The sequence below is a fragment of the Dermacentor silvarum genome, chromosome 1, assembly GCF_013339745.2.
Source record: "Dermacentor silvarum isolate Dsil-2018 chromosome 1, BIME_Dsil_1.4, whole genome shotgun sequence".
Lineage (NCBI taxonomy): Eukaryota > Metazoa > Arthropoda > Arachnida > Ixodida > Ixodidae > Dermacentor > Dermacentor silvarum.
In genome coordinates, this window is record NC_051154.1 from 330,707,625 (window position 1) to 330,721,046 (window position 13,422).

At 45.6% G+C, this 13,422-nt stretch overlaps 2 protein-coding genes across 2 annotated transcripts in view; both read left to right on the forward strand.

Annotated features, from left to right (window-relative positions):
- Positions 1-6,807, forward strand: part of LOC125943252 (PDZ domain-containing protein 11-like) — a 52,015-nt gene extending 45,208 nt beyond the window's left edge. Inside the window, exon 2 of the mRNA XM_049662063.1 lies at positions 6,649-6,807. Coding sequence (XP_049518020.1) covers positions 6,649-6,807 — 159 coding nt within the window. The remainder of the gene's footprint in view (positions 1-6,648) is intronic.
- Positions 6,808-12,529: 5,722 nt separating this feature from the next.
- Positions 12,530-13,422, forward strand: part of LOC119443140 (AF4/FMR2 family member lilli-like) — a 347,364-nt gene continuing 346,471 nt past the window's right edge. Inside the window, exon 1 of the mRNA XM_037708300.2 lies at positions 12,530-12,648. The gene's annotated coding sequence lies outside the window, so the exon portion shown is untranslated. The remainder of the gene's footprint in view (positions 12,649-13,422) is intronic.

Genomic DNA, 13,422 nt, shown 5'->3' on the forward strand with positions numbered 1-13,422 from the left:
GTGCGCGGTCGCTGAGGAGAGGCATGGCGCGCCGCCGTAAGCGCCATCTCGTTTCTTTAAAACAAACTTCTCCGCGAAAAGGGTCAATATTGACGATGCATGCGCCGCTAGCGCGTGGTAGCGTAGGGAGTCTCCAGAGACGCGGAGTGCGTTTCGCAGCAAGAACGACGAAGCGAAGTGAGCGCACCGTCAACGCTACGCTCAATCGCCTCGGTGGCGATAGCGATCGGTGGCGATTGAACCACACTATATTTATTTATTTATTTATTTAACAATACTGCTGATCTCACATGAGATCATAGCAGGGAGGGCACATACATGAGTACAGTGTAAAAGATACACAAGACAGGTATGTAAAACGTACCGCACTATAATCGCACTATAGAGTTCCTACTGAACTGCTGTGTCACTGGCCCGAGCTCAACAGGCACTAAATGCCAAGCTATAGCGTTGTGTAATATTTCAATGCAGGCGTTTAGTAAAGGTTTCACGTCGGTCTCATTTCGTTCGCCATCGAGGTGCGACGCCTGCAACGCCACCGACGGCGCTGTTCATCACGCCGGCGTTGTGAGACGCCCGGTGGCTGCCAGATTGTTGATCCTTGTGCCCAGCACTATGTAATGGCTTTACCTGCTCCATCGCGCCAACAGGTCGCACTCACGTATATTTAGAACGCCGCGGAGCATTTCAAGAAGAACGCTAAACTTTTCTATCACTGTCACTACTTAGCCCTTCTGGCGAAGCTGGCTTTTTTTAACCTTGTACTTTTGCTTTTTCTTAATATGCTAATCGAAGGAATAGAGTTTGTGATTGGTGCGCCAAAATTACTCTACGGATGTACTTTGAACTCAATAAAAAAAGTACAACGTTAAACTAAAGGAAATAGGGCGCAATGAAGCAAATAAAAAAATAAAGCGTTCAGGATCATCAATACTATACCAACATTACAGATGACAAGGTATTCGTTTGGTAAGTGTCGTTGAAGAAATTCAGCATGCCACACACTACCGTTACTGCATTACCTAGATAGCGGATATGTAGATGAGCACAGAAGCTCTGAATGACATATTGTGATGTGAACAACTAGAAAGTTATGAACCATTCTGCGTTAGAAAATTCTTCATTCACCATTCAAGTTCAAGTTCATTTATTTACCACATACATGGAGTTTCACATAAGTGGTTGGGACGAGGGAAAAAAAGCTGCATTAAAAACAGCTTGACTAGCCTCACGTCCCCGGTTCACTATGGCAGCATGGCAGTAAAAGAAAAGTACATTTCAACATCGGTGTCAAATGAGAAAACACATGATATCCACAGACAACATTTACAAAAAGTGAAATTTAACTATCAAAATATTTAACACATCATGCTTAAAACAGAAGTGTTAGAGAGTGTGCGAACATTTTCATAAGAAATCTTGAATTTATTGAATGTCTTCGGCAAGCAATAACCTAATGTTGAAAGCCATAGTTTGTGCGCGGCCGTGGCACATACCATTGTTGCGAATGTGTTTTGGCGCGAAGAAGGATTTAGTTGCAAGTTAGCTGCACTGTGTATATAATCGCGATTTTTCACAATATCAGATCTAAAGGAAAGTAATAAAGTATTCATATAGCACGTTCAATTTAATTACATTGTATTTAACGAATAGTTCTGAAGTGTGTGCATTATATGGTAGGTTTGCAACAGAACGTAGGGCCTTTTTTTGTAGGATAGCAAGATTAGTTATGGATTGCTGTGTACCGTTACCCCAAATTAAGTTGCAATAACGTAGATGTGATGAGAAGAGTGCCTTAAATATCGAAAGCTTTTGAGGAACTGGCAATATACGCTGACATTTTCTCAGTACGCCTAAGACCTTGCAAAGTTTGTTTTGTAAAAGTTCCATATGGTGATCCCATTTCATATGTTCGTGAAAAATTACACCTAGAGATTTTGCTGTAGAAGAAAATTCAATTTTATTATTATTCAACATGAGATTATAAGAATGAGCGTGTTCATAAAGCGGGGATTTAGAGGGAGAAATAACAGCTTTAGTTTTTGAGCAGTTAATTTGTAAAGAATTGTTAAGTGTCCAGCCACATATTTTATCTAATGTCAAGTTGGCTAGATTCACGAGATCATGAATATTTGTTCTTGAAAAGAAAAGACTAGTATCATCAGCATAGATTATGTATTGGGCTGAAGGGTCAACATTTACAATATCGTTAATAAATATAACAATCAAAAGCGGCCCCAATATGCTGCCTTGGGAAACTCCGTATTTAACAGGTTGCATAGAAGACAGAATTCTGCTTATCGATACACATTGATGTCTGCTAGCTAAGTAGTTTTGAATTAGATTGAGGGCAACACCACGAACTCCATAACACTGCAGCTTTCCTATTGATGTTTCATGAATAATTTTATCAAAGGCCTTGGACATATCTACAAATATGCCAAGTGTGAATTTTTTAGCTTCAATATTTTTAAGAATAAATTCTTTTGAAACAGTAGAGCACTTTCTGCTGAAACGCCTGATCTAAATCCATATTGCGATTTTGTTATGACGGAATGTTTGTCAATAAAGTTTGACAGTCTAAGATGAATAATTTTTTCAAGTCCCTTGGAGAATAGGGGAAGGAGTGAAATAGGTGTATAATTACCGAGAACGTTTTTATCTCCACTTTTGTATATTATCGTCACCTTAGCATTCTTCATATTCTGTGGGAAAATGCCCGTTCGTAAGGAAAGATTGTAAATATGTGTCACACACGGGCTAATAAGATCATAATAATAAGACCTCCACCAAAAATGTTACGGGGAAAAGAAGCAAGAAATATATTTACACTGTATTTACAAGTATGGCAGCGGCTGACAAGATCATAGCTCGCGAAGTCCAGAGCGTCGTCTTCTTCAAGTCATGACTAAACGTCTTCTTCGTCGCTCTGTCACAATATATGTAATCGGCTCCATTTTTAGACCGTGTATATCCTTGCTCTTACTCATCTTAAAGTTTCTGGATACTCTTAATACTTCGGTTTCATCAGTTGGGCAAAGAAATATTGATTCCTTGAGCGGCACGAGTAAGTAATCAAAAGCGCAATCGATGTGAGCTCTCAGTTGCAGAGGTAAAGTATTCATTGAATTGGTCGGCTAACTCCTTGCCTTTGATAACTTCATTGTCAACTACAAGTTCTTCTAAACTATTTCTTACTCTACCTGGAGATATGATGGAGTGTAATTTATTCCACGTTTGTTTGATATCTGTGACGCCCTCAAACATGGTATAATAATAAATTCGTTTTGCTTGCCGTTGTAACTTAATGATCAAATTTCTACATTTTTTAACATTCTCAAAGCATCTGGATTTCGGTTAACTAAGAATGCATGATATAGCCTATCCTTCTCCTTCATCATTTTTAGAATCTCTGTAGTCATCCAAGGTTTGCGGGCACGCTTTGGTTTTTTTATAAACCTGAAGTGGGAAATGTTTATTATAAACTGAAGTGATCGCTCGGATAAAATAGTCGTAAGCTAAGTCAGCACAGGAGATAGAAAATAAGTCATCCCATTGCGTTTGCTTAATTCCATCACGAAAGCGCGAAAGAGGTTAAATTTACAGCTCTATAATATATAGCAGAAGCAGCCTGTCTGGTTGTGCAGCGGGATTGGTGTACAACAAGATAAATAGGTGGCTGATCACTGATAGCAGTACAAATAGGGCCAGAAAGTACGGAATCAGAAGGAAAGTTTGTTATGAACAGGGCTATTAATGTTGCACTCGAGTCAGTAATACGAGTAGGAGTGACAATAACATTTAAAAAAAAGTTGGAATCAAGAAGTGCCGAAAGATCCTTTTGCTTATTTGTGCTACCTAACATCAATATTCAGGTCACCTCCCAAGACGAGTCTATATCCATTGTCATTAACAAAGGAAAATATGTTATCTAACAACTGTATAAAATTGTTTATGCTGCCATCGGGTGGTCGGCATACTGCAACAAACACACAGTTTCCTACTTTAAGACATACAATTTCAATATCATCCGTGCATTGATACCATTCGTTTAGAAATTCATATCTCATCTCATGTTTAACATACATACATACGCCACCTCCTGTCCTTGTTTTCCTATTTAAATAAACTGAGTTATAACCTGCGATATTAATAACGTCTCAGTCATCACGGTACCATGTTTCTTTTAGCAAAAATTATGGAAAAATCAAATTTAAACTCATCAAGAAGAGCAAAGAGGTCCTCTTTGCAACGAGCAGACTGCATATTAATGTGAAGCACAGCGAGGCGTGATATGCGCTGGTCTACAATGCGTGAATTTAGTTGCGATGGACTAGAACCTATGGTATTAGAGTCCATTAGTAGACAGTGGTGATATCATATGTATACAGTAATTAATTATAGCAAGTATAACAAAACAGCAGCCCTTGAATAGGGTAAACGTATTCACTAAAAATGAGGCTGAATAATTAGGAAGTCATGCGTTCATTGTGCAACGTTAAAATAACTAGCATAGACAACAGAGAAGTGATATATGGCACTAATCCAGCACACAGAAATATCGAAAGCATTATACAAAAGTTCAGTTGCATAATATTGATGAAGAGTAGGGGCATTGGTTACACAAAGTGCTGTGTAATATGAAAAAATAGGCTTAGACACATATAAAGCTCTACAGAAGGACAGGGTTATGTTTTCCTGTCTAAGAAAGCGATCAAAAAATAAAGGAAAATTATATGCAGGATCACAACTAAGAAAACCATTTTTCCACCGTGACGACCTATTAAACAACTTGCGCCAAGTGCTCTTCGCACGTTATGCGGAAAACTGGTGTCTTTTCCAATTTCCGCATGAGAACTTTGCCTTGAGACACCCAGATAAACTTCCATTTATTCTCTTTCCTCGCTTGTCTCGCCTTTGCTAGCAAAATTTTGTTTTCGCGACAGAGATGCTCATTTACAAAGATCGAAGCATCTGTGTCATTCTCTAAATCCCTTGCATTCAGTTTTCGTTTCCTTGTTGCCGAAAGCATTCTGTCCCGGTCAGCTCTCAAACGAAACTTTACGACCACATACGGCCTACTCTTATCTCTGGATGGCACACGAAGCACAACGTCTATGTCATTCTCAGTGACGCCGGCCTTCAGATACCCCGCAAGTTTTCCAAGTTCCTTCAGAAGGTCCTCATCTGGTACAAGCGGAAGCCCTTGAATTTCAACATTCATATTTCTGGAGTACTGTTTCAACTCAGTTATCTCACTCCTAGCCTGCTTCAGTTCTTTTTTTGAGGATTTCAATTTCCATGCGGCACTGCTAATTATCAGCCCTAACAGCAGAAAGCTCACCACGGAAGGCCTCAACATCAAGTTTGAATTTTTCAAAACCATCACTCAAGAAATGTACAGATTGTTGAAGACCAGTGATTTCCGACCGAATTTCACCGTTTGAGGTACTGATACGAGCAACGTCACTCTTAATGTCTGACGCGAATGAATCGAGCTTAGTCACCAACTCAGTCAATACCTTGACGAGCTCTTTAATGCTTCCCGGCTGCTTCTCAGCCATAGCCTTGACAAGGTCGTTTAGGCCACTAGAATTCATTTCCCTACTCGACTGAAGGTTGACAATAAAAGACAACAACACAGCAGAAAATAGAAGGCATTCACAAAAAAATAGAACCCAGCGCAAGTGACCAGGTACGGCTCTACATTAGCTTAAAGTACTACACTATTCATGGCAACACTCATGGCAGCAACAGAGACGGGAGAGCAGTGTGCGCAAGAGCGCGATAGAAAGAATACACCGACCTGCAATGTAGTCGAAGAGTAGAATTAGTTTGCGCCCGCACACCGTCGCCGTCGCTGCCACAGTGAAAAGAATGCGATTCCCGGGAACACCGCCCCCAAGATGAGAGCGATAATCCGAGGTTGCGGCAGCCTCACACAGATGGCAATGCTGGCATGGAATCCGGCCAATCAGATTGGGCAGGCACAGGCAACTGCAATGTATTCGAAGAGTAGAATTAGTTTGCGCCCGCACACCGTCGCCGTCGCTGCCACAGTGAAAAGAATTATTTCATCGTTCTTCATGCATACCATCCCTCATATAATATCCCATCTTGGGGCCTTTGTGGTATAATAAATAAATAAATAAATAAATAAATAAATAAATAAATAAATAAATAAATAAATAAGCATGGCGCGCAACAGCTCATTGCAGTAAGAAGTCTGTGCCACTTAGACTGAACGCGGAACGCAAGATAATACCAGTGTTGCTGTTTGCGTTCAGAGTATCACATAAACATGGCAATGCTAATTTTATACATGATTGTCCACTGTCGCGAGAAAAACTTCATTCTTATTTAACTCAATATATTTTAACGTTGTTTTCACCTTAAGGAGAATGTGTGACAGGTATGAGACCTAACGCAGATACGTACTGATATCAAAGATTCATCTGCAAGCTCATCTGGAATGTTTCATCTCGATCATTGGAGGCTTGCATATGAATGACGAGCTTCTTCTAGGCGACCCTGTGCGACCAGGATAAAATGTCTTGTATGACAACTGTTATCGGCGGAGATTTATAGACATCGTCATTTGAAATGCCCGCCGCTCGTTCCCCTGCAAATGAATGTCGCCTGGCGCAGGTTCTGGAGAGTCACCGGACCCTGCGGCTGAGCGTCGCTTCTCCATCCCGGCACGGCGGATACGCCTGGGTGACCCGCGACGGCCGGCCCACGTCACCGCCAGCATCGTGGGGAGCACCCGTGCACAAGGTACGCAGCAGGCTGCCTGTGGCGATGTAGTCGCCGGAATACACCTCTTCGGGGGTGGAGGGGGCGGCGTTGTCCTCCAACAGCAACGGTGTATATCGCGACCGCGGCGCATGGGGAACAGACGATCGCGGCTCAATCTCGCGCGCGCAGGGAGGGAAGCGGGGAGGCAGCGTGGAATGGAGGGGGGGGGGGGGGGGGCGTTCTACTCCGGCGCCAACTGAGTACTGCGATAAGGCACGCGACCCCGCGTGCCTTATCTTGACAGCGATGTGCAGGCAGCTCATACCTTAGTGCTTGCGGTATTATCATAGAGAAAGGAATGCAAAAAGAGCGGACGCTCCCATAAAGACCAGCGGCCGAATGACTGCAGCGCGCCAAGCGGTCGGCATCAGTCACTTCCGTTTTCGGTTTTGGGAGCGCACATTTTGAACGCTAGCTAGCACGCCGGCTGCGCCCCCCCCCCCTTTTTTTTCTTTTTTTTTTGCTCGACCGCGCGCGGTCTTCGTGCGGCATCAGTTTATTATTTAGTAAAAATGATTGCGAACGATCTTGTCAAGTCCCATCGAATCTGTGCCTCGTGCAATTTCACGCGGTAGACGGAAGACCCCTTGTGAAATGAGGAAATATTTATTTTGCGCCATATAAAAAGCTCGTTCCGCGCTTTTGGTGCGTTCATCCAACGTTGTGACCCCAGGTAAGCACTAGTTCCCGTATCTCCACCGGACGGCATCAGCTGAAAAACAGTAAATTACAAGCATGTTACACTTACAAGCATTTAACAGCATGTTACAAGCATGTGACATTTTGGTATTTAGAGATAGGAATACTGCGTGTAGAGGCGAAACGTGCGAAAGCGGTCAATGGGCGGCATGACAAACAAAAGCAATTCACTTTTACATAAATGGCGTAAAAAATACCCAACTTATCCCAAGTAATATCATAAAATATGAAAACATCTGATTTCCAAGCATTCCCCCATTTCCGGGCATTATTTCCTGCACTTTAGCAGCACAAATACACGGGCGACTTCGCGTTTCCAAAACTTGGCCTCGGGCGACACGACGCTATGCTACATCCGCAGAGATGGACGCAACAGAGGCTCCCAGCCGGACCATGCTAGACGTCCGCAGAATGCCTCCTACTCGCACTCATGACAAATGCGTGGATACAAAGCCTGTTTTCAGTCCTTTGGAAGACTGAATTTTCGAATTACAAGTTTCTGATAGGTTCCTCGGCGTAATCTTTTGCGCTTTCTGCCGGCGCCAGCAACAACCTCCCATGTCATCATTTTTGGCAATTGTCGCCCACCGCGTTTTCAACAGGCGTGAGTACGGAAAGAAGGTATATGTTGTTGCGGGGCCACAAAAAACGTCACAAACTTTTCCCTCTAAGATTTATTACACGCCAATCTAATTTTGTCACCACGGCCGAGCTGCTTATTGCTGCGTCACAGCGCGCTGTGTGGCCAGCGTGCCTCAAAAGTACCCCCATAAGGAAGAAAATTACTTTTCAGTAATGTCTGACGTCAGAGAAAACGGCACAAATTTCTCCTAGCGAGATGCACTATAAGCTATGCACCACGGCCGAGTTGGTTCTCACTAACTGCGTCACAGCGCCCTGTGCGGCCAGTGTGCCTCAAGAAAACCAAAATAAGTAACAATAATCCCCTAGGAAGCGTCGGAGACATATTCCAGCACGATTCATTAACTCAAATTAACTGTGCCAGGACGGCCGAGCTGTTTTTCGCTAAGTCTCGGTCCCGTGCCGTAAGCCTAATTGCGTCGTAGACTGTGAAACAAAATTTCTCACCTTTCCGTAGTCCCAATGCAGAAGGAACTCAAGAATACGCCGGGAGTCCAAGAAACCAGGCTACATTTGAAAAAAAGGGAGACAGACGGGTCGCCGCGGGGCGAGCGCTCAAACGCGCGCGCAGCCGCCCTCGCTCGCTTCGGGGGAGTGTCTGGCGGCTGACGCATGCATCTGGCGCGTCATGGGCCTGTCGCTAGGTAAAGCAAGAAAAATAAGTCGAAAAGGTTAAGTTCATTTATACCCAAAACGTTTTAGTTTTCCTGGCAGAGAATTCTAAAAATAAATCAATGTCTGTTAATTTAATTTCACTTTGTTTTCTTCGACGCTCGCGGCAGCTAACGTTCGGCATCAATACTATAACGTGACGTATGGTGACGTGTTTCCTGTTGCCAGTTTTTGCCGAGTGTCCCCTCTTGTTGCATTTCTTTATAGTGTTATCGTCGCTCAGTTTGCGTAGAAACGGTAGACAGCACGAAGGTCACTTAGCTCGCTGCTGCTGCAGCGCTTTCACAGCGAGTGTCCGCGGTCATCGAGTGTTATGTGTTCATGTTTGCCTGTGCGCGCTGTCAGTATGGTTGTTAATCTAGTTAGTAAGCGAATATTTCCAAGTGTATGCAGCCGATAAAACTACTATTCGTAATTCTTATAGCTGTCTACTAATTTGCTATCGTAATCGATGTTTCGCCAGGCCCCGGAAAGTAAAGCTAGTTTCGGTTTCAAGGAACATGCGCGCTCCTAGCGGTTGCTGGACATCCTAAGGTATTTCTCTTATTTGTCTTTTTGTGAATTTTAAATCGGGCGAAGCACGCGAAGTGGTAGCCACCGTGCGTCCGTCGAGCTTGCCTCCGCTCACCCTTGCCACTCACTCAGCGATATCACAAGTCTGACCGCGCTTGGTCGTCTGCTTCGGTTGTCGTCCCAAGTGTGAAGATAGGAAAGATAAGACAGAGAAGTTTGATCAAGTGTGCAACGAACGGAAGACGCAGAAAATCAGGTCGCCCATGCATTAAACGAAGATGGCTAAATCGGGGCATCACGTGTGTTGCGCGGCTCTGTGGTATTCGAACACCGACAATTCCAGTTCTGCGAAGTTATTCAAGTTTCCTAATGACCACGGATAAGCACAAGTATTTCACTCTATTTTCCGAGCAGGTATTCATTTTGCATGAGTAAACCAGTTATGTGCAAGCCTGAGTGAACTGACATAAGAGCAGTGTCGCTCGACTCATTCGTCATGACGGCAGCCCATCTGTTGCCGGTGAAATACTTGTAATGAAGGGCTTGAGTACGTGTTTTTGGGCTTTACATTTTGTCCACTCTTTGTCGACATGCAGAGCCAAGGGTAAAAAAAAAGAAAGACGCAGCCGTGGTGGCTAATAATTTTCGCATTGGTTTGGATCTTCTGGAATCTATTTTCACTCATTATGTACAAATTTCCGTTGTGAATGAAAATTGATTCTGTAGATTGTCACTTTCGCACTGCGTGGAGATCAGCCTTTTTCCAGTACCGAATGTGTGAATAAAAAGGAAAGCGTTCAACTTTTAGTTGTGCTGAGTTTTGGCTAGCCGAGGAATCGGCTAGTTTTAGTTGGTCCACTTCACAACACAAGAACAAAATTAACGAGTGATGGTGCCAGGAAGGTATTTTCTTTTTGCTACCCCCCACTGTATCTGTGGACTAGTTGAAGTGTAGCCCTAAACGCAACCCCAAGTTAGGACTTTCAAATCGACTACTTTCACGAAATGACAGAATGTAATATATTAACCACGAATATTCGCAATTGACAACGGTTCGCTATATATATTTTTTTCATTACAATTGCTTGGCGCCGTGGTGCGTACGAGCAATGTCCCAGTGGTTTAGAAAATGAATAGCAGCTTGCAAGGTAAACCTGGTAAGAAGAAAGCGCTTCCTAATACACGACACACTTCAGCGGGTTCTGCTCCGCGATTTGGCCAATGTCACCGCACGGCCAGCGGACCTTCAAGAGAGCATTCACACAGTCCGCTTGCATGCGAAGTGGGAAAGGAGGGCTTCAGCAACAACCCCCCTCCTCCCGGTTTCGCGCCCTCTCCCTGTACCTTCTGACCTCATCAGTGACGTCATGGAGGCATTGTTTTGTTTGTGAATTATTTCCAGTAGGGATATCCGGCAGCCGCTAGTGGTGGAAGCGGCGCTGCCGCCACGTACCGGCTAAAACCCCGATATATAAAAAGTAGCGCCATTCTTAGATCTTGCCGCCACCGCGCTCACCCCGGTGTTTCCTCCTCGCCGCCTCCTGTCGCCCCAGCTTCCTCCGCTCCCCCATTAGCGAATCCGTGTCACGTGGAAGCACGCGTTGCGCTTTTGTATATTTTTTTTATTTCCAGCGCGCTCCGACCGCCATTCTCGGGCCTGTACGACAAAAGTGCTGTACGCACAAACGGATCAAACGTGTTAGGGACAAGAACTTCGTTGTGATGGCATGCTGCTGCGCCTTCAGTTGCCGCAACCGCCAAGGCAAGGGCAAAAGGCTTTTTTTTTGTTTACAATCCGGCGAGCGTAAACGCTTGCTGCACACTTGGTATTTGCGCCGTCTCGCATCGTCGCGTTGCTACTTCGAAAACGGCATTATTAAGGCCAGGTACTGACTGACGAAGCAAAATGGCGCCTTAAAAACTTCTCCTCAGGGCGCGATCGAAGTTTTCCGCACATTTCCTTTGGTAACGCGTTAGCTGTAGTCTGCCACGGCAGGCCCGACGTAGGTGGCGCCACTGTCGATATCGCGCCTCGATCGCTCTGGCCGCGTCGAGCGCGACAGTGGAACGGAGGAGGAGGGAAGTGGTTGGCGCTACTTTTTATATATATTGTGAGCATTATATTACCCCTTCATCTTCTTCATCTGTATATACTCATCATCATGGCCAGCGCCATTCGCTTCAGCGCACGGCCTGCATAATAAACCGTCGAGGTTGAACAGCTGTCTCGCAATATATATATATATATATGTATATGGTGTGGGACCGAGCGTCCCATGGGAGGTATAGGGAGTTTCCGGCCCCTGGTTGCGCCTTCGGGCGCAACTGCGGCTTCTTTTTTTTTATTTGCGATCAGCTCCTACCAGATTGTGGCCGCCGCGGCCGGGACTTGAACCCGCGACCTCGTGCTTTGCAGCACAACGTGAAGGATAGCCACTCAGCTGCAGTGGCGAGTACGCATCCCTACAATGCTTGCAGACGTTTAATACGTTCTCTCATTCGCCGCCTCACAATTTTCAGGCAACAGCGGCGTCAAATGTAGGCAGCGTTTTCCGACAGCCCAACTAATGGAGAAGCGCTCAACCGGAATTGAATCATGAAGCAAGCACCTAAGAGCAATGAGTTAGTCAGTGGAAGTACTTACCACGGGCGGCTTTAGCCAGACCCAGGAATCATTAACAAACTAGCTCACCGGATACCGCAGACGAGCAGCTATGCAGGATAGAGACGAGGAACACACGTGGGGGGCGGACGCACACCTAAGCCGTTGGCTGCTCAGGCACCTTGGCGAGACATTACTCTGACATGGAGGGGGCCGAGCTCCCTCTGATAACTCCGTTTTGACCTTATCCGCCTCCACGAAACACTTCCGACGTCCCTGCAAATAGAAGGAACGGAGTGTGCGCATTATATCTCTGTCTGACCTGATGGCGTTCGCTCCGCGGCTATGGCGTTCTCCTTTCAGCACGAGGTCCCGCGTTGCATTCCCTGCCGCAGTGGCCACATCCCGATGAGGGTTGTACGCAGGTATACGTTTCTGTTTGTCACGCCTGTTACAGAACCACGGGTGGTCAAAATACGTGCGGAACTTCGCACTTCTGCCTTTATCGTAGCTCGTGCGTTGCTTTCACAGGTTGAACGGCCTCATTGTGTTTCCCTCCCTCCACACTCACCCAGCCGTCCTATATACACGCGCAGGTGAGCCTTAACGTGGACAAGGGCCGCAGCCTGGGCCTCACCATCCGCGGCGGCCAGGAGTACGGCCTTGGAGTCTTCGTCATTGGCGTCGACAGGCACTCGGCCGCCGATATCGCCGGGCTACAGGTACACTCAGATTTCGTCGGGGCAGTCGAGTGTGATCCACACCTTGACCCTGTGTTAAAACTAAAAAGAACACTGCGAAACACTGGAACAACGCGTGGTTATGAAAGGGGACTAGAGTCTCGCGCATCGTCTTAATGCGGCGCGCTATCCTCTGTGTGCACGCTGCCTATAGACCTTTTCACAAACCGACGTTTGAGTAGCGCCATTTCCCGACACGTGCGACGTCTAGCGTCAGAACATGTTATGCCTACATTTTGGACTGTGAGCCTTGCGAGAGCAGGCTGGCCGCACTTCGGTTGTGTGAACTTCGCCGAGCATTATTTCGATTATTTTCTTTCGCTTCGCTTGCCTTGCGCCGCTTGACTTGTTACGTGTTTCACGTGCTCGGCGTGAGCGCTCAGTGTGAAGTGCAATGGCAATAGAAAGCCCAGTCCGCGTATCATGAATGGGGCGTTTCGTCGTCGGTAGCGGTGGCAGCCGCGTCTGCTACGACGAGACTTGGCGTGCTAATCAGCGGTATTTTAAGTGCGAAGTATTTTAGGGACCCGAGCTGTCGGCGTCCGTCGCGTGTGATCACGCCCGGGCTGTAGCGCTACTCCAGCACCGGCGCATCACTGCTTCGCTCTTCCCCAGGTTTTACGTTAGTGTAGCTGCATTTATTACCCCGTTCTTTGCTGCCCCTCGAATGTAATAAATAACTTTCATTGTTATTGCTGGGCACATGTGATTGTAGTCGTCGATTGAATCTGATCACCATGACGCTTGCGGTTGAGG